General features: G+C 37.9%; 1 protein-coding gene across 13 annotated transcripts in view; it reads right to left on the bottom strand.

Moving 5' to 3' along the window:
• Positions 1–2,369: 2,369 nt before the first annotated feature.
• Positions 2,370–26,912, bottom strand: part of EYA4 (EYA transcriptional coactivator and phosphatase 4) — a 140,496-nt gene continuing 115,953 nt past the window's right edge. For 8 of the 13 annotated variants that reach the window (XM_039569816.1, XM_039569811.1, XM_039569814.1 and 5 more), the window contains 9 exons: positions 26,370–26,506; positions 24,989–25,072; positions 16,886–16,975; positions 10,724–10,782; positions 10,454–10,614; positions 8,196–8,310; positions 6,325–6,446; positions 4,914–5,014; positions 2,370–3,297 (listed from right to left, as the gene is read on the bottom strand). In XM_039569816.1, the coding sequence (XP_039425750.1) occupies positions 3,217–3,297; positions 4,914–5,014; positions 6,325–6,446; positions 8,196–8,310; positions 10,454–10,614; positions 10,724–10,782; positions 16,886–16,975; positions 24,989–25,072; positions 26,370–26,506 (950 nt within the window). In that variant the 3' untranslated portion in view covers positions 2,370–3,216. Of the gene's footprint in view, positions 3,298–4,913; positions 5,015–5,053; positions 5,155–6,324; positions 6,447–8,195; positions 8,311–10,453; positions 10,615–10,723; positions 10,783–16,885; positions 16,976–24,988; positions 25,073–26,369; positions 26,507–26,912 lie in introns of all 13 variants that reach the window. The other 5 variants (XM_039569817.1, XM_039569812.1, XM_039569810.1 and 2 more) reach the window with 1 other exon arrangement.

Consider the following 26,912-nt stretch of genomic DNA (forward strand, 5'->3'; position numbering starts at 1 on the left):
ACTGAAATCACACAATATTTGTATTTTGCAAGCTGAGCACTCATGAATGTTCAGGTTCTGTACTGAGAACAGCTAGAGTATCAGCAAAAGGCATTTTATTCCCTATTTCATTTCTCCAAAATACTTGCAAATGTGACCTTGTGCTCAATCTTGGTTGTTGAGGAGAGGCTGAAGGGAAGGTAGTTTCTGATTAATATGCTTCTGAATTAAAATGCATTCAATGTCAAAGTGACCAACCTTGAGTTTAATCTTCTTAGGCCCATCTGGAACAGTCTGGCGTGACTGTCTCTTGCCTTGGTTATTTTCTCCTCTGTATTGTTCATGCAGGAAAATATATCAGACTAATTTCTCTCTACAAGGCAGGCATTTACTACACACTTTTATTTAAAGATATACAGCAATTTTTGCTTAGCAAGAGAGTATTCATGCTCTGAAATTTTATTTTAGAGTTTTAGTATTGCAAAGGCTTTTGAGCTGCATCCTTGAATTTTCTTTGGATGCATGTTTTTGTGGATTACTTGTTTTAAAAATTAACTTCCGCTATGGTAGCACACAGAAACCTTGTCGTGCTCTGTAAAACTTCCCTCCTTTTGCCTCCACCTCCTCTCTAGAAGTCCATATATTAATTGAGCCATATCTGCCACAGAAAGCTAAGCACAACTCCAATGAAGGCACTGCAAACCTTTAATAAGAACCAACGGTTGTTGCTGGGCTACTTTTTGTTCTTACATCAGATTAGGAAAAGAACACTGAAAAGCTGAACAAATAACTTGAGAAATAATATTGCTTCATGCATTTAAATAACACTATGACATGTCAAAAAGAGAAAAAAAAAAAGAGAAAAAAAAGCTGGTTAACCATACAAATTTTTTGTTTTACCATGTCTTTTACATTGAGATTTTTATGCCATGCTGGAACTTGAGAAGGGCTTCAAAGTTCTTTCCCATTCCAGTAGAAGCACTTCTTTTCCCACCTGAAAAACTACAAAAAGCTGTACTACAACTTTTTATGACATATATTTCCAGGTACTGAAAATATAAAGAAGGTATGCATAATTTTAATTTTTGGACACACAAATCTATCACCCAAATATCTATCTAGTCTACAGTGATTTCATGTGTGGCAAGTCTCATGTGATGGCTTTAAACTGCCCAGTGATAAAAATTATTGTTAGTTTGTTGTGTGGTGACTTGTATATCCAATTCCAACACAGCAAAGAAATCCATTTTTATGAATTTATAGAGGAGTTTCACCTTGGACTTGTAGTGGCTCCAGGCTTTCACCTACCAAGTAACTTTATTAAAACCTCAGCAAAGTTTAAATGAACAAAGTTACTGCCTGATAACTATGACATATGATGGCTTCAGAGCACAGAGAGGGAAGATTTTCACCTCAGTGCTGACTACTGTGCTTGTGCAGACATTCTGGAGTTTGCCTTTAACATCTCTTGCAAACACCTCTTCACACAATCAGTGCACACGCAACCTCATGTGTCTCCACATACAGTGTTAAAAATTGAAAAAGTAGTTTCCATCTTTTGCCATGAGAGACAAACCACTTGCTGTTGTTTCAGAGTGCTCAAGCTGCACATGGAGCATTAAGGGCTCTGCGTGCAATATGGATCTTGCTCATTTTCCATAGCTGAAAGGTAGCATGTTCAAATCTTGCAAGATAATTATTGCTGTATGGACCATAACTTTTAATAGAAATTATGAAAGTTAAGGTGATATATTTCTCAATGTTTCTTCATGAAAATCACCTCCTTATCCTCTCCATAGACGCCTGACTTGCTAGTGTTGTCCCTGTGTAATATTGTTGAGCAATCAAAAATGGATGAGAAAAATCATGCTGACCCAGACCAAAATATACAAAAACGTGGAACAGAATGGAAAATCTACCGAAATGTTGTTTTCTTTGCCAAAGTGGACTATTCTCCTGAAACAGCCAATGCTATCAAGCCAGCAATTTCAACAGCCTCTGTTGATCCTGAATATGCTAAATGTAGCATCATTTCCACATCTGACTGATGACAGCTTCTTTAGCAATCTTTAATTCCTAATGAACTTGTGTTTTATTTCCTATCTGGGATTAACTCCACATTTTCACCTTCTAGTAATGCCACCTGAAGACTTTGTCTGCTGGGTGGAACTCTGTTCTTTTATACACAGCAGATGCACTCACTGTATGGCTTTCAGTGGACTCAGTAATTAATGAATATGGCTCTTAGTTCTCTTGTTGGAGAATCAAGAAATGATGCTGAAGGTGTTAAACACTATTGTTTCTTTTACCTTTCAAGGTAGCGGTCCCCAGTATCAACCTCCCAATATATTCTTTTCTCAAAAAATCAGTGGAATTAATCAGAATCCAAATAAAAACACAAACTTTCCTTTATTATTTTTTCTTACTGCAACAAATACTTAAATTCTTTGGTGCAGCCCTGTTCTTTGATTTCTTTGAATTTCAAATTTGGTCATGTCAAAAATTATCACAAAGGTTTTTTTGTTTATCTACATAGTTTTTAACCAAAATTACATTATAACACACAAACACAGTCTTCTCCATAAGGCACAACACATCATTATGCACATTCTGTTTGCCAAACTTATAAAAGAGACAATATTATATAACCCTTTCCCTCCCCTGCCCCCCCCCCCACAAAAAGAAAGAAAAATTGCATCCACTTCCAAAATCAGCTGCTAATAAAGTCACAGTAAATTATTTTCATCAATAATTTACACAAATTACAGGTCTAGACAGGATTGTCATTATACAGTCTGAGTGCATTCCAATTCAGATTTTCTGGGTTAGGTAGGCTAAAGTCTGGTTCAAACCTCAGTGCTGAGAATATATCCCATTTTGAGGAATGTTGTTGAACACCACCTTGTTGGCTGGAAAATGTGTTTTGGTGCTTTGCCAGTTCGAGTCCTTTGTTCACTCCTGTCAGGGCTCACTTGGTGTGTACCAGCAACCTCCACAGTTTAAATTCATTTAAAAACGTTGCATATATAAGACCATAGAGCTTCCTTACGTAGCACTAATGTTTTAACTTCATTCAGCAATCTGAATTCTTCAATTTGGAATTTTTAATTCCAAATATTTCTTCCCTTCTTAAGACAATTCATATGTGTAAAGCCAGAGGCATTGAATCACACATAAAAATTCAGTGTACTTGAAATATATATATATAAAAAAAAGATTGCCAGCTTTAGAACACAGTTACAAATACTCTAGTTCCAGTGCTTGATGCAGAGCCAAGAGGTCCGAATGACTGGATATCCTCCAGAAAGGCATGTTGTGCTGTGTTTGTTAGAGGAGGGAAAAGGTCAGGAAAGATGAACACCGTGACACAGGGCGGTATATGACACACGAGGATAGTTAGAGATTACCAGCACCTATTTTACACCACCGTGCTTCTGGACTGATTTTTGCTATTAAAGTACTGACAAAAATCAGACCAAAATAGATCTGAGCTTAGTAGCTCAACTGAAGTTAAAATAATTAGATGATAGCCTTTCTTAATAGCTTCTTTGGAAAATGCCTGTTACTTAGGAAGAGCTACTTGCTTATTTTTAGCATGCAAGCCCATACAAAGGAGCAATAGGAAATCCTTTGCTGCTCCACTTATTTGACTGCAAAACACTGAATATCATTTAAAGGGCTATAACATTTCCATGAAAAGACACTTCTCACTCAACACTTCTAAACAGAGTTGAACTACATTTTTTCTCCATCCAGGGGGAAAAAGAAATCTCTTTGGATAAGTAAATAACACATTTCTAGTTTAGGAATAGATAATTTGTGTTGCAGAAAGCATCAGTGTCTGTGAGAGATGCAGGTATATGCACTATTCACCTTCAATAATTCATCAGAATAGAAAAAACTTCACACTTCCATGTTGTGTTTAGATCTACTTGTAATGTGCTATATTCATCTATCTCTCTGAATTCTACATCTATCCATGCAACATAGCCAATGTTAAGGAAAAAGCATGCCAAACCAGAAAGCACACAATCCAACCACCATTGTTTAGCAAAAATTATAAAGGACCCATCACCAGTACTGTACCTATATTAAGGAACCATTTGGAATGAGCATTTTGGTTATTTTCATTTTGTTTCCACTCCAACTAGAATGCTAAGAGAGTGCTTTATTTTGCTACTCCTAGAACAACAACGTTTACATAACTTGTCCTGTGCAGACACTGTGAAGCAAAAAAATTCAATTTCTGCACACTCCCAGGGGTTTTACTGGGAAGTATGGCACAAATTACTAATTTGATCTCTGAACATTAAAAAACCTTTCAGCTGAAATTAGACTTGAATTATCATAATGAAGAAACTAGGAAACAGTTCTTTTTTGGAAACACAGATTTGGTGCACAATCTCTATGTTGTGTTCTTTTTCCTTTAGCAAATATGCCTTTCCTGAAGAAAATTATATTTTTATCATAATTGCTCCAGTAATGAAGCAATCCAGATGGATCTTCATCTATCTTTGCAAAAAAATTTGCACAGTCCTTTGGATGTTTTCCACATTCTCTGTAACACGTCTCTTGAAGCATCCTCAATTTCACCATTTAAAGAAAATCACCACCCAACCATCACATCATAGCCCTTTCTATCTCTTCCGTTTAACTTTTAATTTACTTGAAGTTTGTCGGACATTTTTGCTAAATTATTTTTCCATCTGTTTTAAAAATAATTTTGTGCTTTTTTTTTTTTCCAAAGTGAAGTGAAGCAAATGCTAGAATCCAAATGGTTCATTTTACTCTAAGTGTTGATCTCATCATGCTCTTGTTGTCTTGCATCTGTGGACTGAAATTATTTGTCATTTTTGCAACACTGACAGAAATGCAAACAAAAAAGCTTGCATTAGTAGCTATGTATCACACCAACATTTCAGAAGACAGGTTACCTTTTTTGCTGCCTGTTCTTCTTCTACACCATCCCCAATTACAACATATACTACTTTTCTGCCAAACCTTTGCATTATTCGTTCAAAGCAACTTTCTTTTCCTGGAAGATAAATGAGATAAGAGTTCAGAGTGAAGTTACCTGATTAGCTGCATGTTCCTCATCTCGGCCATCTCCAATCACAACATAAGTTATGTTAGTGCCAAATCTGGACACTATACGCTCAAAACAGCTCTCTTTGCCTGAAAAACAACGCACTATTTATTCAAGCTATCAAGTGAGTTATGGTGAAGCCTTACAAAGGATTTTTGCAGTGGTAAGACATTACTACTACTACTTTTAAAAAGTTCCCAGCCTTGAGATTTAGCGCCAAATCTGGTAAGAAGCAATAGATTCCCTTAGTGACACTAAGATGTTTCAGGTAAAACTAGATCTCTTAATCATTGCAGGAAAGCCACTGAGATAAAGGAATTTGCAGCACTGCAAAAACGAATAGGTTAGTGAATGAATAATTGAATTTAAATATTTCCTTATGATTGTAATCATATTCTTATAAGGAAAGTAGAAATTTTAGTTCTAATGTATCTGCAACAACGAGTGATGTAGAAATGAAAAAAATTAATTAAATGATGACTGAGGTAACAGTTTTTCCTGACACTGCTAAAATATGCACCGCTTTTTCCCTTGTGAAAATAATTTAGGAAACATATTGCAGTGCTTTTGTCAATGAAGTGACACATTCCGTGCTAAAAATGTTGTCATAAGTATAGAAATGAAACATTCCTGAGTTGATGATTGGTAAAATCTGCAAACTTATCAGTCATTGTATTGTCACTTTTCACAGGAGTGGCAGCTTCTCTTGGTTTAGAGTTTTGGGTGCAATTTCCAGAAATACATTTCCATACATTTCCAAACCATAACACACGAAATGCACACAGTTATGAACAGAGTGGGGAAGTGCCCTTTTGTTATGCAGCACCACAGGTTCTGTTAGTAACACTTGTCACTCCCATCACTGACATACTATGCCTTGGGAAAAGGTTTGTGAAGCTGTGGCCTGGATTGCATAGAGATGAAGGTCAGAGCAGAGGCTAATTAAACAGAAGTTCTGCTCAGGTTTGAATCACAAAACACTTTTCTTTATTCTGTTCTGCAAGTTTTTATTTTCTACACCATACTGATGAGTTTCTGAGGCTTTCAATCAGAATCTTTATTCCTTTAGGCACCATCAAAAATAAGGTGAATTTGGAATTCTTTGACATAAACACTTCTGAACACATGCAATGCCTAAATCTTATAACTAAAACTGCTAAGTGTCAGGGAAGTGTTTTGGAATCCATCCATTACTGGCAAAAAAAAAAAACAAAAGTAATGCAGTGTAGTCAGAATGGATGAAAGAATAATTTTCTTACCTATTTTGGTTGCACTGTAAATATTTTCAATAGGAAAAGCTCCTCCTAAACTGTATAGCAGAACTTTTGCAAGTGCTGGGATAAGCTGGGTTGTTGTTACCAACACATTTACACAATTACTCCTGAAATGAGAGAAACAGTTTAAGTTTAAATAGTTTTAAAACAGTACCCAAATGCTGATGAGGTGAACCAGCTGTGGACAGCATATTAAGGATTCCTCAACATTTACTTTCACTCACACAGTGAGCTGCTCAGCATCATCACTTACAGAAAATGTACATAAAACCTCTGGCAAAAACCTTTAAAAATATGTAGGTCTGATTTGTAGGAAATATTCCACCCTGGTTTATACAAACCAGGTCTTTGAAGATGGGTCTACGAAAATACAGACATTTAAGACCACTAACTACCTCCGAAACAAGGCATCTGAATCCTTTGAAAGCATAATTTTCATGCTGGTCATTAATTGTCAGTAGCTACTGGCCAAATAAAAGAGTTAAGAGAATATGAAGACATAATTTGTTACTCTTTTATCTAGGGGAAATAGACAGCCAGTACACATTTCTCTACAATGGCATCACTTTCTTCATGTTTCAGGAGTAAGAATATTTCTGAAAAGAGGGATGTCAATAAGTTAGCGTCGAATGGTGAGGATGAAAAGTTGAATGGAGAAGGTGTGCAGGCCAGAGAACTCGGAGCTGAGCTACCTTAGGCACTGACAGGCTGGAACATGAGCATGAGCATGACCATGATGTGAACATGGAGTTGAGAGCAAACAGTTGTGACTTTTCCTTCTGGAAGAGACCCTAGGCTACGTTTTCAGCTTAATGTATCCTGATTTCCTGACAGTAACATAACAGTAATATTTAGCTGACTCACAGGTAGCTTCTGAGTTGTACAGTTGTACAGTTCTTTGAAGATATTACAAAAGACTATCATTTAACAGTCCTGAGTGAATGATATCAGTTTTCCAGACTCATCCACCAATGCTCAACGGGCCTTCATTGCTAAAAGTCTCTTTGATGACTAACAATTCAGAAAGAAATGCAGAGCTAAACACAACAGTTTACACAAATTTGTTACTTTTTTTTCTCCTGAAGTGCTTCACACACTGTTAAATAAACAATAACTAGGAGATAAGCATATTGCAAAAGTTGTTATGCTGAAATTAAGGTTTTCATGTCTTTCCAAGCTTGTTCTTTTCACTTGACACTGGGTCTTTTCCCAGACATGTTCAGAAAGCAAGATGACCTAATGTTGTTCTTTTTTGTGGTTTAAAACCAGGATTTTTTAGAATTACTGGCAATATATATGTTACATGGCTGACTAAGTAGCAGCATCATTCACAGTTTTGTTGTTTCTAAGGAACAATACATTTTATGTCTCAATATTGGGAACCCAGACTTTTAACTTCGTTGAAAGAGATTTTTGCTCTTCTGAAAGATTAAGATATATATACTAAGATATACTGGTTTGCTTGGAAGGACAGAAGCAAAATGTCCTTGTGTTCTGCTATCTATACAGTATTTAGGTAGCACTGTGAATAGGCAGAAACATTGAAGGACAGAACAGAGAGCTGTGGAGTTCAGAGAATGCTGTCCACAAGACATGAAATTAGAGGCTGTCTCAGAATTCTACAATACCCCTTCAATGTACGCACATCTGAAAAGACATTTCATACTATCTTTACTAAATGCTGGAATCACTGAAAACAAAACCACTTTCCACTTTTCCTGTGTCCTATTCAAAAGTCATATTAGACCTGTTCTGTTCTTTAAAGGCACTAATTTATTGTAACCTAAAATGTAAAAAAATATCCAATACGTGTCCAAAGCTAGAAACTTTTTTTTACAGCAGACCCAGATACATACCTTGTGCTGATAATTGATAATGATTTAAGTGCATTTGTTAGCCAGGAGTCTGTCAGAGCTTCAATCTCTGCTCTTAATTGCAACCATGCATCTCTTTTAGCAGGACCCAGGAGTCCTTTTATGTAAAAAAAGTGAGAAAAATACAATTAAATTCTGTATCAGATGGAATGTGATAGAGTTTATACTCATTGTTTCTATTTTAAATTCCACTACAACTTGAAAAAATATCGAAGAGAAAATCTATTGTCTTCAGCACTCAGTATATCTTTGGTTTTATTTGTACTTCACTATATCAAGCAACGACAGGTATTATTTAAGACTAATTAGAATTTTTTACATATTCAGGCTGCTTTACTGCATTTCAAAGTATACCTTTCAGAAACACATATTTTTTAAACCAGCTCCTCCCAAATATGTTGCTCTCAAATTATCAGAGGCAGTGACAGGGAGATCCATGCCATTAGGATCACAGGTGAAGATGGTCACGAAAGAAGATACTTTAGAATAAACTGGCCTTTGCAGTACCTGCTTATGTTTCAAACTGACCTCCTTATGACTCTGTACATAGGTGTGAGCCTTAGGTTATGCATACAGAAATATATTTGCTGATGGCTTGCTCTTCATGTCCTGTTGTTGGTTCCTTTTATAGCGTTTGCAGCCTTGAAACAGCTGCACATCTTATGTTCTCATATCTCAGTTAGTCCTTAAAAGTTAGTCCTCAAAATCTCTTTTTGGGTATAAATTGACAGATATTTAAAAATACCCAGCCTATTAAATGTTGAGACATAAATTTTTTGGAACCAAGGTATTTTAAATGCAGATTTGGTCCTGGAAGAGAAGGGAAATAGGCTTCCTGACCTTTAGTATCCCTCTTCTCTTTCACACCCTATCTCCCAACAAATGATGATGACTGTCTTCAAAAAGCAGAAGTGAAGTAACTAAAAATATATGGATTAATCTTGCCTTCTGATGCCTTCTAGCAGATATTTTGAAATAAACAGACACATTATGTGCTAAGAAGATTATTTAAAAGGCTAAGAAGTGGAGGATAAATGAAGAAACTTGCCAACTAAGGATGGCTTCTATTTCAGATGCAGGATGAGTGGGAGACAATAAAAACCTTAATCCAGTGCACCACATATCTGCACTCTGCCTTTGCAATGCTTTGTTCCTCTAGTGTGTTTCCCTATGCTGTGCTCTCGGACCTGTGCTCTTACCAGTGCTAAGGGTTTTGTGAAATGCAGCAGCTTTAGAATCTTAGATGCATTAGGAGATACAAGAAAACCCAGTAAGCTTTTGGTTAATACTGTTTCAAAAATTAAAAAAGTATATAAAATTTATATAAATACATAAAAATTCTATTCACAACACCAGTGAAGGGCAAGGCAGGGCAAGTGAAAGTCAGCCCTCTACTACCACCCTTTGGTCCTATTGCTTCATCCTGTGGTAAGGAAAGACTGAACTATTAACAGTGAAAATACGTGACTGTAGCAATTATTGAAGACTTCTAAGTATTCCCTGTCCTCACAGTCTATTGTTGGGGGGGTCAGTTGACACATTCACCTCCTCAGAAGAGGGCTGGCTGTCTCTGCAAGTCACACAGGACTTTCCAGAACAGATTCTTTCAGCTCTGCTGCTTGATTACCTACAACCTACTGGTGCAGACATGAGTGAGCCCATGAATTAAAACAGTACCAGCAAAGCTCTTGTCCCAATGAGATTTGGACTTTTTGGAGACAAAACTGTGTAAGTTACAGAGCCAACAAAAGAGGCTGTTGGGATAGCAGTGATAGAATTTTCTTGCATCCACTGATGAAAACAGACTAGCAGGTATGGAGCAGAGAGTTTAGGAGACAGTGTTGTTACCAACCAGATCATTAAAATGTAGGATGGAAATGCCCATCCACAACCAATTTGTGCTATGGAAACTATACAATATCTTTCCCAGAGCAACAGCAGATCTGAAGTAGAATGAGTGGTTCAACCACTCAGTAAGGTAAGAATAGCTGGGTCTGAAGGAGGAAAATGGGCTCTGTGGAAGCTAAATGGAAGCTTGCTTGGTGTTCCCAATTGTGTTTCTCCAGCACAACAGTGTGTGGCCTTGCCATTACAGTCACCAGCTTTCAACAGCTCATGGTCCAGTCATATCACTCTCCATTCCCTCTGTGGCTTCCCAGGCTCCTTCCCTGGGTGGGAGTTCATCACCATGCAGCTTAGACTGACCAGCATTTGAAGTTGTTTTTGACAACTGAACTCACCTCCTATGTTGTTCTTGTAAGTATTATACAACTCTTTTACTCTTCTGTAACGGAATGCCAGCTTCCTCATCCAGTCAACCCCTCCTCTTACACCTGTTGGCAGACAAAGGTTTGCACTACTTGCAGCTGCATGGAAGCCATCAGTTGCAAAACTGTAGGTACTGCAAACACCCAAAATACAGTAAAAATAAATACAATGTATTCCTGTAAATTCTCAAATTATTTAATCTTAAAAAAAAAAAAAAAGAAAGAAAAAATGCTGTATCTTACCTTAGGTCTTGTCCATTATCATCAGAAGAAACATCATCTATATGAACTTGATCGCATTCCTGTTAGAAAGAAAAGAAAGCAAACCCAAATGACAAATTTATCTTGTAAGAGAGTGCAATTGCCATTCCTGGAAGCATCCAAAAGGCGTGTGGATGTAGCAGTTGGGGATATGGTTTAGTGGTGAGCACGGTGGGCTGGGCTAATGGTTGGACTAGGTGATGTTAGGGGTCTTTTCCAACCCGAATTATTGATTCTGCGCTCACCACAGGCTTAGTACAGAAGAAATGACCGGTGCAGGCCACTGACTGCACCAGAAGATGGCAGCCTGTGCACACCCACAGCTTTCTATCGCCATCAACCTTCAACTCCTACACAGTCGAAATTACTAGTTAAAATAGACCTTTAGAAAATCAAAATGCAATTTTGGTGTGATTTTTGGAGGAAATTATTTTAATTGTAAAGCCTCAAAAATTGCAGGTCTCATTCATAGTCTCCCTTGTATACCAATATAAACCTTATATTCCCACTCCCTAAAAGCAATTGATGGTGAACCTCAACAGGCATAAAACTTATGTTAAGTGGTTTGGACACTTATCAGGTTCTTCTAATAAATTATGTGAGTGCCTTTGGCTGGAAAATCACATATCATCAGCAGTCCTACAGAACTTAATTATTTCCTGGCTTTGGAAGGGATGGAAGAAACTCAAGGGAACAGAGGTACACAGGAAAAATGAATTCCCCTCCAAGATGGTTTTATAATGAGACAGCTATCAAATATCCTTATCTGCACAGTGGTTACAGCACAAAGATAAGAAATTGTGGGGAAAGCAAAAGTAAATATATAAGCAAGCCATCATGCATCATATAACTATTTTCTGTAGTTGCTTGAACTAACACCTTAATCCAAAGACACACCTGAATTCAGTGTCTACTTCAGTCAGCACTTAATTCAGGCCCTCTGTGATATGCAGGAGCATGCAGTTCTAAGTTTCCAATCTTTCTCTTATAACAGTGCTAAATTGTACAGATAAAGAATAAATCTGAGCAGAAGAGTGATTTCCAAATGTGTAAGCCACAAGTTCCTAGAGCGTGAATTTGGGGAATTGTTATTTTATCTTTCTGCTGTATTTGCTTTGCAATGAAAGAAAAAACTTAACAGACTTTTACTCACATAAAGTAAGTTGTTAAAAACAAGGCAATTTTGTATTAAAAAACCCCATACAATTTAATTTTCAAATACATAATTTTGTTGCACCATACAAGCAATCATAATTTAAAATATTGGGTCAAAGCTAAAATAATGAGTTGCCAAGCTCTGCTCATGTGGTTTAATCCATTAAGACAGGATAATAGGGCTGTGTTCAAGGGACAGAAATGAAGCATTTTCCCCCTCACTAGAGAAATAAAATTTTTTAGTTCTGTCTGAGGAGATTATCTTGAGCTGTAGAATATTTTAATGAAGCTACTTTTGGATGTAAATAGCAGATGAAGAGAGAAAGTAAAGGGGGAGGGGCAGCTAATATAAAATATTAATTTCTTTATCCCTATTTGTTATTTACACTCCAGAAAAAATGCAACTATGCTTCACCCAATGTAGGACAGGAACTCAAAAATCAGACAAAAAGCCCTTCTGGGAAAAATTCTGACTCTATATTTTGCAATATCTGGGCAATATGTGGCTTCCTAATCACCTTCACAGATTTCCCTGGAACTGGTAGAAGTGTTAAGTTTAAAAATTCAGTAATCATTCCTGTGGATTCGAAGGTGTACTAATTAAATGGAGGGCACACAAAAGCCTTGATGGATAAGGAGTGTCTGCTGCTGTTTGGGTTTTGTTAAGCCTTTCAGCTACATTGTTCCAGCCTTGAAAATTCTAGGTAACTGTTCTGCTGATAATTTCATTATTAAGTTAAATGTGAGTGGGTGGCAAAGGCTCAGCTGTTTACTTTTATTTTTTTTGTCTCACAGTTGGTTCATTGTGATTCTGTGATTGACTCCAGGAAAAGGATGAGGGGACCAGGCAGTTTTCTGATTACTCACCCCCTTGTCCCTGCAAGAAGGTTGTTAATATAGGAGTTATTACACATGTTATATAGGAGATCAAACCCAGCAGCACTCTCCAGCTTCCTCATTTTCCCCCTTCCTGTTCTCCTCTGGATCTATGGGTCACCTCCTCTCTACATGCTGGCAATATGTATTTGCTGACCAACAAACAAGCTCATGTGCCCATCACTTCTTGTTTTCTTTTACTTTGTTTTCTTGTTTACTTATCTATTTTAACTAAAACGTTTACCTTTTGCAAATTCACTTACGTGGCATGGAAAAAACTTGCCATAAAAAAAACCCCCAGTTTGAGCGGATTTGAGATAGTTCTCTACTTTTCTCAAAAGAAACAGGAAACTGATGGCACAACACTACGTCTGAGTTTGCTTTTAAATGACACCAAACAAATATGGGAAAGAAGGAAAGAGAGCAAGCTCTGTGTCACTTTAAATATTAAGGTAAAATACTCTCCACATCAGCTATAGTACTGGTTAAGCTCAAGACACAGTGACTCACTGTCAGTGCAATGTCAAAACTAAGAAACATAAAAATACATTTCCTATTAGAGCAAATACAGGAAAGGAGTCTAGGTGTAATATCTAGCTTTTGTTTGAAGCTATACTAATTTAAATTACATCTGAGTGCAGTCAATTCTTTGCAGCAATTTTTAGAGCCTGAAAATTTGAGAGTACAGAATCAACAAATCATCCATAAAACTTATTATCCTGGAACGGACACTGATGTCATTATTCAGTAAAAACACTGCCTTATCATGCTGAACACAAAACTGTTATTAATGAGGAGATATTCAGCACTTATGCTTTCTTAGGCTTTACAGCAAACCTTTTTTTAATATATATGCTTCGGTCTCTGTTAAAACTAGTTTTACCTGCATCCCAAATTCTGAGACTTAAATCCTATTTTTTATCTCTCATTTCTATTTATAATGAGAAAAAATAAAACACAAAATCTCCTTTAAAATATGGAGGGATAATGATAAAAATAGAAATATAATTCAGTTTGTTTGAAATGGATGCTTTTTTTTTTCTTCATTGACCTGAGAGTGGAGTGGAATAATGGAGTTGGAAGATTCATGTCTGAATTACTACTTGCAATTTGCAGAAATTGTTTTTTTTGGTGTGCCTAATAGGTCTTACCAACATTTCTAAATGCTGTCTTAAAATTAATACTGAGAAATGAAGAAAAACTTAATTTTATTCTTTACCTGGTTGAAAACAGAATGCCTTAGTTTGGCTATTATTACAAAGCTGAGTCCCATCTCTAAGTGTTTAGGCACATGAACTTTCTAGAGCACCAGACTCCTATTTTTGTGGCAAAACACCAACCACCCTCCCAAGTGATACTTCTCAAGCTAACTAAAATTCATACCCTGAGAATGCAACAGCTGGAGAGCAGCCTAGCCTGAAGTAAAAGTGCAGCTTGGCTGATTAGAACATGGGTTACTGGGTCAGCAGGGAATGTCTTAGCAGATCGGAATTTCTGCATCAGCAGCCATTGCAGTGAGACAGATTTGCATAGAGGAAGGAAAACTTTATTTTTGTGTGTGATAACTTCTGTAACTTGGTTATTATTATGAGAACCTGCTATGTGGTGTTTGTAAAGAAGAGAGACAGGGAAAAAAGAAGGTTTAGAGGATGTAGTGACTGGAGTAAATATTACAGGAATACAGGTTCCTTAGTACATTGCAGTTGTCACATCCAGAGCCATGAGGTTTCCTGTGGGCTGAAGATGAAAGCAAAACAGAAGGTATGGGACCTGAGGGCTGACCATTAAAACAGTGACATGATGAAAGGATAAGCAATCTATCTGCCTAGTGAATAAAGGCCTATCTCACTTCCTCTAGGGAGAATTGAAGTTCTCGTGTCTTGATGGTTGTGATCATTGGCAGCTCAGCACTCATTTCTGCTCCCCTGGGGGAGGACAGAGAGAGAAAAACAGAGAAAGAGACACGGGGAGAAGAGGAGAAATGAGGAAGAGACCCCAAGTCAGACTCGGGGAATTCTCAGAATTCATTATACATTCATCATGCAGATGAACTGTAATATTCAGTAATAGTCACGTGCTCTGCAAACAGATTTAAACAGACAGGTTTACTCATCAGCATATGAAAGGGTGTCACTACATACTTTGGCACTTTATCTTAATTGCTAAGAAGATAGAAAATTCCTGGTCTTCTTGCACATGTTGGAATGTATGCACAAAACTCATTTCAGTACGTGAACTTTGGAATTTTGGTAATTTTGTAAGAGAGTTGGTTTTGAGACCAAGATGAATTCTGGGCCATAAAATACTTAGCTTCTTATAGAAATTGTGATGACGAAATACATATATTAATTGCTTTTAATTGAATCAAACTGATTGATTTCCGAGACTCTCTAAGACCCCTAAGTAGTATTTTTTGATTTATCTAAACCTGGGAACGGTTCAGGCTGTGGAATGAGCTGGTGTATGAGTTTTCGGGCAAGGTATTAAAACCATCCTATGAAGATTAGCCAAAATATAATGATCCACCTATGACAGCTGAACTTGTGATCTACAGAGGAAATAAAAAATGAGAGAAAGGAATGAAGTTTCAATGGCCATAAGCAAGAGTAAAGAGGTACGGAAAGAGGGCAAAGCTCCATTTTGCTGAACTCTTCCACATGAACTCACTACAACACTGAAGAACAGATTCCACAGAATGGCTTGAAGTTCATTCATGCCACATAAAATCTGAACATGCAGGGGCAAAGGTCTGCTAAAAAAAAATTAAGAAATGCTTTGAAAAATTTATTTGGAATCTCTCCCCAGTACAGGGTATCAGAAGGAGACATTCACTGAATGTACTTGTCAAGAGATGACTCACTAGGACTGCAATAAAACACACACTGGGACAGGTGTGTCCAGGGCTTTACTTTCTTAGGTTTCTGCTGCTGCAAGGAGGAAGTGCAGTTCAGGTGTGGGGTGAAGTAGATTCCAGTTTCCTGACTTTAAAAGAGCTAAGAATATCTCTGGAGGTCTGCAAGGGATGACAAAGACCACTGCAGACAGGTACCTTCTGCTTTTCTTACTGCCTACTTGATGAAGGAACAAAAGAAAAAATCAACGTCCCAGTGGATGGAAAAATTTCACTTATCTTTATTTTTTCTATTCACTCACCAGAGACCTTTCTCTGGGATTCTAAACAAAACCTCAAAGTCTTCCAGCTCCCATTCATGGCAAGTATCTATCCATGGAGGGAAGTCTGGGATCTACTCTGAATAGGAAAGCAACTGTTTTAGACCAGAAGAAGGTCTGAAAAACCCCTATGTTAATTTAAAAACTGCTTTTGAGTCCATCTCTTGACACACATGGTTGTAGGCTGTCACCATCCATGTTAAGAGATCCAGACTCTCAGAGTGAATTAAAAGCCTGTGAAGCCCAGCTGACCAGCCTGCTTCCCAGACCACTGTCCCTGAGAGAGTCCATGCCTGTGCTTCTGACAGGTGAGCTGCCCACAGAGGGCACTCCCTAGGAAGAGGTCTCTCCCTTTTCTGACCAATTTCCAAATTATACTCCCTGGGTATATTGTGACAATACATGTGGTTGCCTGGTTGCCTTGGGAAGAGACATCACCGACCAGAACATCTATCACAGTTCCAGCTCTCTGAAGCTGCATTCTTTCAGGTAAATGAAGAATATTCTTCATTTGAACAAGTAACAGGGGCCTGTGGCCAAAAGGCTACTCAGGTATCTCAAGAGAACAGTCTCTTCTGGTCAGTTGAGGGCACCCACTGAAGGTGAATGAATATAGAGAACTTCAAGTGAAGAATGTGAAGCATGTATGTTCCTGTTGTGGAGATGACAGCAGACAGCTTTACATAGGTGGAAACCAAAAAGATGGCTACAGGACAAAGAACAGAATGGGTAGTTTGCAGTTCTCTCTCTCACTGAGTTTCACGGAAGGACTCTGGTGCCACAGGAAGTCAGTGCCACCTGGCTAACCTCTCTCTGATTAAAGCATGACTAACCCAAAGACCACATAGGCAGAAAATATCACACACAATAAACACTAATGCACAGCAAAGCCACTAAGTTAAAAACCAGGAATACCGGTGCTAACATTCCTTTGATTCTTACCTCTAAATCATTAAAAAATAAATGTGTGTCAGCAAGATTAAAAATCATTTCTTCCATTCGCAGTCCAAGGGTCACTGCCATGGGTGGATCCTTAAAAAACAAAAAACAAGGTTAACTAATTACATACCTCTAAGTTATATTAGAATTACTTTTAAAATTGCTGTATACAGGGGTTTTGAAACATTAACACTGTAAGAAATTTCTCTGAAATCCTTTCAGTATTAAGCTATTTTAATATAATGCTTATTAAGAAGAGACTGCTGAACTTCTGTTTGTGAGAAAATTCAGGGAGCTGTGGATGTTGAAAAATCAAATATTTTGAAAGTCAAGCAATTTGCAACCTGTCTGAACTGGCAGGAAAAAAACAGGTGGCCATAAATATATATATATATGTATATATACATATATAAACATAAACAAGTATAGAGAAGATTGGAAACAGGGAAGGCACTTTTAATAAAAGATGTATATAGGAACATACACTCTTGTGGAAAGCTTATGTAAGTTGTCTTTTGCTACAGATCATCCCTTCATTGCTGATGAAACACAGGAATCCTGTCCCTGGATAAGAGTCATTCAAAATGCTGCATTTGTTCATAGGTCATCTTTCACACTATCAAATTGCTCCGCCTCAGCAAGACACCACAAATCTACCGATCTGCAACAACACTGTCTGAGAGCATTAAGTGTACAGAAAGGCAAGGTAATTAATTTAACTTCTCTAAGTTTGCTAGGAGAGAGGTAAAGCAGATTTGTGTTGCCTTACATTTAGTTTAAAATAATGGTCCCTGATGCTTTGCTGACACCTGGTACCTGGTTTGATTATTGCCATAATTATCTGCCTGATCTTGAGGGGTTCTAACTTTTTAATGCTTAATGTACTGCAGTGGACTTTTAATACACATGCGATCTTCTTCTCATCAAAATATGGAAAAAATATATATTTCATCATTTAAACTCTGATTGACACCAGCAAGTTTTCAGAAATCCCTTCTTAAATACCTTGAGATTTAAAGTCTAAAAGTTTACCAGCATGTAGCAACAAAATCTTACAAAAACTCAAATGATCATTTGTTAGCATTAGGATCAAAGGCTTCCCAACCAGGATCAGGCAGTCACTACTCCAGGGCTTTGCAATGACAGAATAAAAGACGGCTTCTGCACTCAAGCACTTAATAACTAATGGTAAAATCTGAAACACTAACATTTTGACTCTTGCTCATGAAAAATTCATACTTGAAGGGGAGAATAGTGTTCAAGAAGTTGTAATGATCCAAAGTTAGACCCAATTCTCTGGCCGTGAAAGGAAATATTTTTATGTTGACCCTTGAACTGGTCTAGGCTACCTTTCAGAAGCAAAAAAAAAATGCAGTGCCCAGGCAAAGAACTTCATCCATTCTGTCTTCTGTAGTAATGTTCACTGGATTTGAAAGTCACATGGCTGAAGGCAGCACCAAGTGCAAAGGTCAGTTTTCCGGGAGGGTGATTAAGGAGCACCATTAACAGATTAGCAAAACTCATGTTAGGCACTTAGAACACAAATCACAAAAATACCCTTGACTCAGGAGATTCCTCATCAAGCCATAATGCTTTTATCAAAACGCCATCATATATAAACATGTGTTTGTCTCCTCTTTCTTTTGCATTTCTTTTCTGTGCACAGTAAAATTTATAAAAAATTGTAAGTTTTTTCACCGTAGATATGATATAACAGAGAGTATTTGTAATATGCTTTTTTACCTCAATCCTATGAACACTAAGGCATGTGCATAATTTTATGCACAGGTGGTAACTCATTATTATTTAAGTCATTCACTGGAGTTCTTCCAAAACTGGAATCTCCGACTTTTAATTCTCAGCCTCTTTTTACCCCTTCTTGGGTAGAAGCAGACTTGAATGTGGAAGTTTCCTATAATGTTTTCTGTTATAATTCAGTTCATTTTTACAGAAACTACCAACTATGAATGACAATTTTCTGCCTTGCCTAGTATAGTTGAAAGATGTAAATGTGACAAAGCTCTTATGATTTTCTTATTAGTAGTAGTTTTGTAACCAATTATGCCTGATTAGTACTATTAAAATTATATTTCCTATATTCCTGCTTTGGCAAAGTCATGAGAAGGATATTGCTAGGTACTGTATGTAAAATAAAATAAAGCAAAGCAAAGCAAAGCAAAGCAAAGCAAAGGGAATTAATTTCAGCTTAGTATAAAATCAGTATGGGATCTCCCCATAACAACTTCTGCTAGGGAGAGTTGCTGGAATTGAATTCTCAAGATATTAACTTCCCTTCTTCCCTTAATAAATTGGCCAAAACTTTGCACTGCAACTGTTTAACAAGAATGAAATATCATGTTCCATCCAGCCCTTGCCATGTTAAGTTCTTTCCTTCACATACAAAAATAGTCAAGAAAGCAGATTTGTCAGGGTCTTGTGGCTTTATAGTGTTTGCACAATATGGAGGAACATGACAATTATCATTTCAATGTCTTTCAGCCTGAAGCAGAAGTTACAGATTCAAGCGGCACAAAGAACTGAGTGTTGAAAAGAAAGCAAGAAACTTGCAGTTGATACAGATTTTAGCATAGCAAATTGAAAAACTTAGTAAGAGGTAGACTGAACTTCTGGAAAAATTGTATTTTGTGCTACTCTGCATAAGCACACACAATAGAGTAAAAAATTATTTAAAAAAGAATCTGGACGTTTTCCCCAGATAATTCACAGAACAAAGAACAACTCTTTGGCCCACAGAGGTATGATGCTAGCCAGATATCATTAGTGTGCAGAAGAATCAAGACCAGCTACAACACTTCTGTACACCTAAATACAAATTACTTTAGTTATGTTAGGATGAAGGCACTAAACTGGAGCCAGACTGTCTGTCTGTGGACTTCTGTACCAGACTGGTCCATCCATCGGAATGCCTCCTGGGAGACTAGATAAAAATATCCTGGGAGGACCAATACTTCAATGTTTTGATCAAGAGAGATCAACTGGAATAAAGCCCCAAAAGCTCAGTGTCCATTAGTGGGAGAAATCTATTTAATACTCTCTTGGTATGTCAGGTTTCAGCACATGTTCGAAATCATTTCATTTCTTGGGAAAAAACTGCAAACACCAAAGTGACTTTAACAAAACCTCAGAAAACAAAGAGATGAATAGACTGTCAGGTAGATTCATTGTGACAGGAATTTGCATGCATGAAGCCTTAAAAATAAGCAAGAAAACAAGCAAAAATTTAAGAAGTGATTTTTAACGGGTGGCTGTCCTGAACAGACTTAAAACAAAACTGACCTCAGGAAAAAGTGGAAATGCTCAAATTAAATACCAATATTTTAACCTGAAGACACTTCCCTAAATTACGTATGTGGGATTCTGAGACTTCAGTTCAGCACTCATGCTCTCAAAGGGGACACTGTCCCAGGAGAGATTCATGTGGGTGGCATGTGGAGGAAGAGAACACATCTCTTCTTAATAACCGTAGCTGGTGGCTGATGAAGGAAAACTCACGTACTCCATAGGGAGTCTCTGTTCCACGCTCTCTAGAAGGCAGTAGGAAAATCAACTCAGAGGTCTCAGACAAGGAGGGAGTGAATGGAGAGGACAACTGGAGGTGATGAGAGATACACTATTAACACAGGCGGACAAGAGAATATTTCTGCGTGAATTTGGGAATGTCATCATGGATGTTAATGGTGACAAAGTTTTTCTGTTTAATGACCAGACAAGCAGACAGCGAGCAGTAAAAAGCTTCTGAGCCCTTTCCAAAGAAGTGCACAAGGTTAATGAGGCTTCCCTGACAACTTTCTGTCATTCTCAGTGCTATAAAAAATGGCAAAATATGATCATCAAGTGTGGATTTGTTTTGATTTTTCCACTTGGAAATCAAATTCTCCCTCTTCTAAGCTCACAGAGGAATTGTATTCTTTTTTTAAACAGTTGCACTGTGAGTCACAGCATTTATCTGGGAATCCTTGCCCTCTGGATTGACCTGGGAGAAATGAATGAAATATAAATGCTTGGAGCTAGAGAAAACTCCAGCTTAATCATCCTTTAACCAGCAAGAATAACTGGAATGCAATGGAATAAAGAATACACACTGTTCACAGGGAATAAGAATGTATCTCATAAACTTTTAAGAGATGATGACATCTGCTAACATATGTCCTGTCACATCAACAAATGGTCTCTTAAGAGCTCAGCATTGTAGAAAACCGTATCTGTCAACTGGTGCTCAGCTGCAAAAACTGTCATCATCCACACAAGTCACAGTATAACAGCTCCAATGCCAATGTTCGCGATTGGCTACTGCTGTAAGTAATTAAAAATAGAAGTGTACTGGTTTTATGAAGTACAAAGCAGATGAGTAAATGAGCTGAAAAATGAGAGGTGATCTTACTGCTGGGAGGCAGCACAGCTTCCCTGACACAGTTGTACTGTAGTTTTTATTCTCTTTCATTGTTAGCCCAATAAAATAACCAATACACCAAAAGCCAGAGGGAAACAGTCACAGGTAGAAAACAGCAAGGCATGGAATATTCTTCTGTGAAAGCTTTGTATTTTAAATGTAGAGGTGATACTCTGGCCAACCTCTGGCCAAATCTCTCCCAGTTCAGTCGGGCTTAAAGCTATACTCTACTGGTGCCCAGATAAGCAGCAGCAGCAATTTGCCCCCTTTTTAAATGAGATACTTACTGCTGTGTCCTTCGGCAAAACACTAATTTTAACATGGTTATTATAAAATTTTGACATCAAATAATTATCATACCATGAAAAGTGCTGAACAAGTATATACCAAATAGAGTGTCCGTTCTCAACTTCATAAATCCTTAGGCATAACTCAGAAATCTGCTCTTCGCTTGACAAATACACAACCTGAAACTTGCCTACTGGATCCCGGCCTGCCAAATAATCTCTGCCAATGAAAGCCCTAATTGCCTAAGGAAATGCTGGTTTGACTTTCCTTTTTCTCTTCTACTCCAACCACTTGTTAAACTGTAGAAATCTTTTGCAAGTGTTTATTTCTGGATACAACAGCAGCTCTCAAGTGCTCCTGCAGTCACATGTGGATCCCTATGCCAGGCTATGGATCTATATATGCTATATATATGGAGCTATATATGCTGCACCTCCTCTCACTGCATCCCTGTGCAGCCTGAACTACAGCAGAATAGAGAGATTAAAAGACTAATTTATGATTTTTTTTTCACCTCGTACTGAAATAAACAGCAAAAAGAGCTGGTGAAAATGAGGAATGAAAGTTTGCATGTCAATGAGTAGATGGGAATATCCTTGCCTGTCTGTATATTCCCACTAGCTCTGATCTCAGCATCACACTCTTTCTAAGTATGAAATGAGGACACTTGGTATAAGAAGTTGCCTTCCCTTAAAGCAATGTTTACATTAAAAACACACTATTCTCACTTAGGAAATTTAAATACGCGAGAAGGGAAAAATTCTGCTTGTCCTGAAAGGGGTTTTTTTGGTGTGAATTCTTTTCTTTGTGAGTTACCTGATTATGTTATACAAAATGAGCTCATGAAATATATATGGAAGAACATGCTGTGCACAGCTGAGCATCTTGTGACATTAGATGCCTTTACTTTTTAAAATCAGGTAGCCAATCACCACAGATAAATAATTTAGTATTGCCACTCTTTTACACCAGCCTGTTTCTTTTTCCATTGTTAGGCAACAATTTTATATCACCTTTCCAGGATAAACAGCTCTCTCAATAATTTTGAAAGACCTATGTGCTAACAAGACTTCTGCTGACAACCTCACAATTCTTGGAGTATTTACTCTCATAGCAACCCAATTCTGGTAAAAATCCAATCTTCAGTCTGGATTAAGACCTTCTATACAGATGGAAATCATACACAGAAAAGATAAGGACCACATGTACTGAACATGTCATGTATCAGAGACTGAGTGAAGTCTATCTGTGGGACCTTTCTCTTCTCCCATTTCTAACCTCTTAGGCACTTAGGCTCAGACATATCCCACCTTAAATTTAGACAACACTGCAATTACATGCAAAAGATAAAATTCTATGTAAATATGGCAATGGCAGCCACTGCAACAAGGAAAAAGTCTACTATTTTTATTCTACAGGGTCTGGAAATGAACACCTTTCCCTACTTGTGTGAATGCCGCCTATCAGTACCAAAAAAATAAAAACAAAAAAAAACCCCAAGAAAAACCTAACCAACCAACCAACCAAAACCCCCCCAAAAACCCCAACCCCCCCCCAAACAAAACAAAACAAAAAAAGAACAAAAAAAGGATTTTACTTTCAGAATTCCACAGCTCCGCATCTTTTGCACCATAGATATCCATGACATTAGTTTGCTGATGTTGATCTCAGCAGTATAACTACATTAATTTCACTAAACCTTGAGATACTTTTGGTTTATATAAGACTTTATCTGCTGTCAGTACTACTGTCTGTTAATATGCCATTACTAATATACCAAGAGGAATTAAATTTCTGTTGCTGTTTACAAGACATTTTTCAAAGTTATCCACAGATGTTTTGTGAGCTACAAATGAGCTCTGATTTTTAAAACTATGTGTTACAGTTGGTTTAGGAAACATCCTAAGGGCACAATCAAAAAAGGATGAAAGGAATGACTTTATCACTGTGACAATTCAGCAAGTCCTGTGGTTGTCTGTGGGCTCAAAGTGATGCAAAAGTTTGTGTGCAGTTAGGTTTCTCCCTTGTTTTGATAACTATTAGTTGGAAACGGTTCTGGCAAAGTCACTGTTGTTGCAATGTCTGAAAAACAGCAGAAGAGGATTTTTTGACAGAGAACTGAAATGTGCACGGATCTGGCACTGTGAAGCTGCAAAGCAAGGAAGGCTTTACAAGACATGAGTAACTATCCTTATCTTAGCATTCCAGAAATTCAGATTTGCACTTGGCCTGTGACTTTTCCCATTAACTTTCTTTATTAGTAGCCACAAAAGGTTGATCACATGGAAGACTGGCCGTTTCTGGTTATAATCCACAGGTTCTGGCTTCGGACATTTCTAACCCACTGGTAGGGGAGGGGGTTGTGAAAAGCATTTCTGTGATGTATTGTTTCTCGCATCCTTTTCTCAAGCATCTGATTCTGGCTGGAATAATGATGCTGAAAACATGCTAAACAAGCCCCTTATCTGACACAGTATGGACATGACTATGTTCTTAAAAAGAAATACCCTTGCATTAATTTCAATTGAATAGAACAAACAGCACAGAGAAAAGTATATATGTACATACTAACATCTCCCTTGTCCATTTTCCTCCTTCCACATATTTGCTTTGATTTTTTGTTTTATCCAGGCCTTAACTCTACCTCTCCCATCAGTCTGCTCCTGTTGTTACACACCAGACCCTTCTCACCTTGTCCAAGCAGCCATTCCCCAGACTCCCAATACCAGCATGGCAGGCTCCCAGAGTTCCTGCTCCTGCTCCTCCAGTCTGCCACTGCCTCTCTTTGCCTCCCTCACTCTTCCTCCTGCTCTCCCACTCATTGCTCTGTGACCTGAACTCCTTTTGGACTCACCGGAGGGGAGAGGATGCTTAAAACTACTTGGGAGAGGGTTTCACTCCCCAGCATTACTCAGCCCAGAGCCAGCCAAGGGAATCAAAAATTCAGTGAAAAAGATGGGGAGTCAAAGAACAACATCTGCAGCTGGCACTGAAATTAAGTCAGACTCTTACTCATCCTATTCATAAATTTCCCGGTAAATTCACCCACCAGCCCAGTTTCTTATTTCTTCCTTTACTCTTCCAGATACTGTCAGTTATTTCCATTTGTGCACTTCATCTATTATCTCCCTGCAATGTCTCTTCCAACTCACGTCAGGAACCTCATCCTTGTTCCTCTATAAATTCTCCTCTCATTTGCAGCATCTGCTTCAGCCCTGCCTCATCTACTGTGCTTAGGGTCTGTGTCTCATTTCTCTCCTTGACTTCTTCATATTAACCCTCTGAAAATGGGGTTTACTGTACACTTTAACTTCACCCAAGCCATAAAGAAAACAGAGGTGAAAAACCTGTACATAGTCAGGCCAGATAGCTGCGGTGAATTGACACAAAATTCACAGCTCACATACCTTGCCATACTTCTGTGCATACGATCCTGTAAGCAGCGAATGAAAAACTATGATTGTTTCATCCAAATCCCAAACAAATACACGCTGAAAACAGAATTGGGGAAAATATTATTGAACAAATAACATCACAGTCCCACCACCACACCACCCAGGGAGGTTAAAAGTAAACTGAGTCTTAAAAGGTTAGCCAAGTACTTATTAACTGAGCAAGTTTTTTCTGAAATCATCAATAAGAGTGTATCATGCACCGTAAAAAGTCAAAAGGCAGTAACTTTTTAACTCTTCAATGATTTCTTACTTGTTCTCTAAAAAGCTTTTCACAAAAGCTCTGTAACGCAGATTTCAGAAACATGATGGGGGTCAGACATAATTGTTAAGGATAAACTACTTTCAGATACTTCTCTGTGAGTCTTATTGATTCAAGATTCTTCTTTATTTCTACTGATTAACTAAAATCTAGAATTCAAATAATACTGTAGGATGAAACAGATTATTTTAATTCAGTTTCATACATTCGATTTCACTCATTTTCATTTTCACTGGTAAATAATAAATTGGACTGTTCAGTGACGGCAGAGCAGTGGGGCACGCCAGGGCTGCTGGCTCGCCGCGTTGCTCTGGTGGCAGCAGGGGACACACGGCACTGGCAGGCAGCACAGCACGTCCCTGGTGCCAGAGCTGGAGGGTCACACACACGCACAGGCACTCTGCGTCCTCCTCCTGCTCCTGCCACCGCAAGGCGCTGCACGGCTGACATGGGAGCGACACCACTATAACTACTGTGTTGCTAAGAGGTCACCTGTGCTTGAAATTGTCATCCCATAGGTCAGGCAGATGTATTTCTTCGCTAAGGGACTGATCTTGCACATGCTTAAGCACAGCCACAACTTCACAGAGGTAAGCTGCCTCATTTATATCCACTGATATAACATACAAGCACAAGCACAAATAGGTGCCTAAATATTCAAAAGGCTATGGCCAGAGGATCCTGCATATTTACACTGCATCCATAAATACATGCAATTAAGCTGAGCGATCTACTTGAGGTTTCCTATTCAAAAAACTACAAGAAAATGTGACAATTTTGAATACAGATTTGTGGTTCTATTGCATGAGAAACTGTCAGGCACATAATCTAAGAGCTAAAAAACACAAGACTGAATTTCTACCTTTCTGCCTAATTTTGTCATGCAGAACAGTAAAGTCTCATTGTACATCCATATTAAAACAGCTACTACTCTCTGTTACATTCAGTTAGTGACACTGAGTCCATGATGTCTTCTAAAGTGCTTTAAGCTATTTTCACAGCTGCAGCATTCAGAATTTACACTTCCTTAGAAGAAACCTCCACGTTGATATTCATCAATTACCGCAGACATACCTCCAAGTCACTGTCCGGAGGGGGTGATGGATTGTTCTTCCGCCCTCTACCCCGAGACTTTGACCCAGAACTCCTACATGTTCTCTCATCAAGATCTTTGATTGGCGTGGAGGGGCTCTGCACTGTGTCAAACTCCCCTGTAAAGTCAATCATTCATGTCAAAATTAGTGCTGGATTTCTAAATAATTAACTTTTTTTTCTCAAAGTTCAACACATCTGTATGCAAACTCAATGGCAAGAGACATGTAAAAAACTTGTATAAAAAGAATGATAATGTGGCTTGTCTTATCTAGATGGAATCAGCAGATGCCATGTGCACTTTTGACTTTACCAATGAAACACTATAAACCTTACCAGAGTAAGTGAAAGATTCAAATGACACATATGCATGTGCATATACACAAAAACACACAAGCCCAGGCAAAATATCCATATCTCCAAGGAAGATATATTTTAGAGGTCATGCTAATGGTTTCTCAAAACACGAAGTGCTGTTTAATTAAAGTAGTTAATTTCCCATGTTTTCAGTTCAGCTAGACTTAT

Source organism: Corvus cornix, chromosome 3 (assembly GCF_000738735.6).
Source record: "Corvus cornix cornix isolate S_Up_H32 chromosome 3, ASM73873v5, whole genome shotgun sequence".
Lineage (NCBI taxonomy): Eukaryota > Metazoa > Chordata > Aves > Passeriformes > Corvidae > Corvus > Corvus cornix.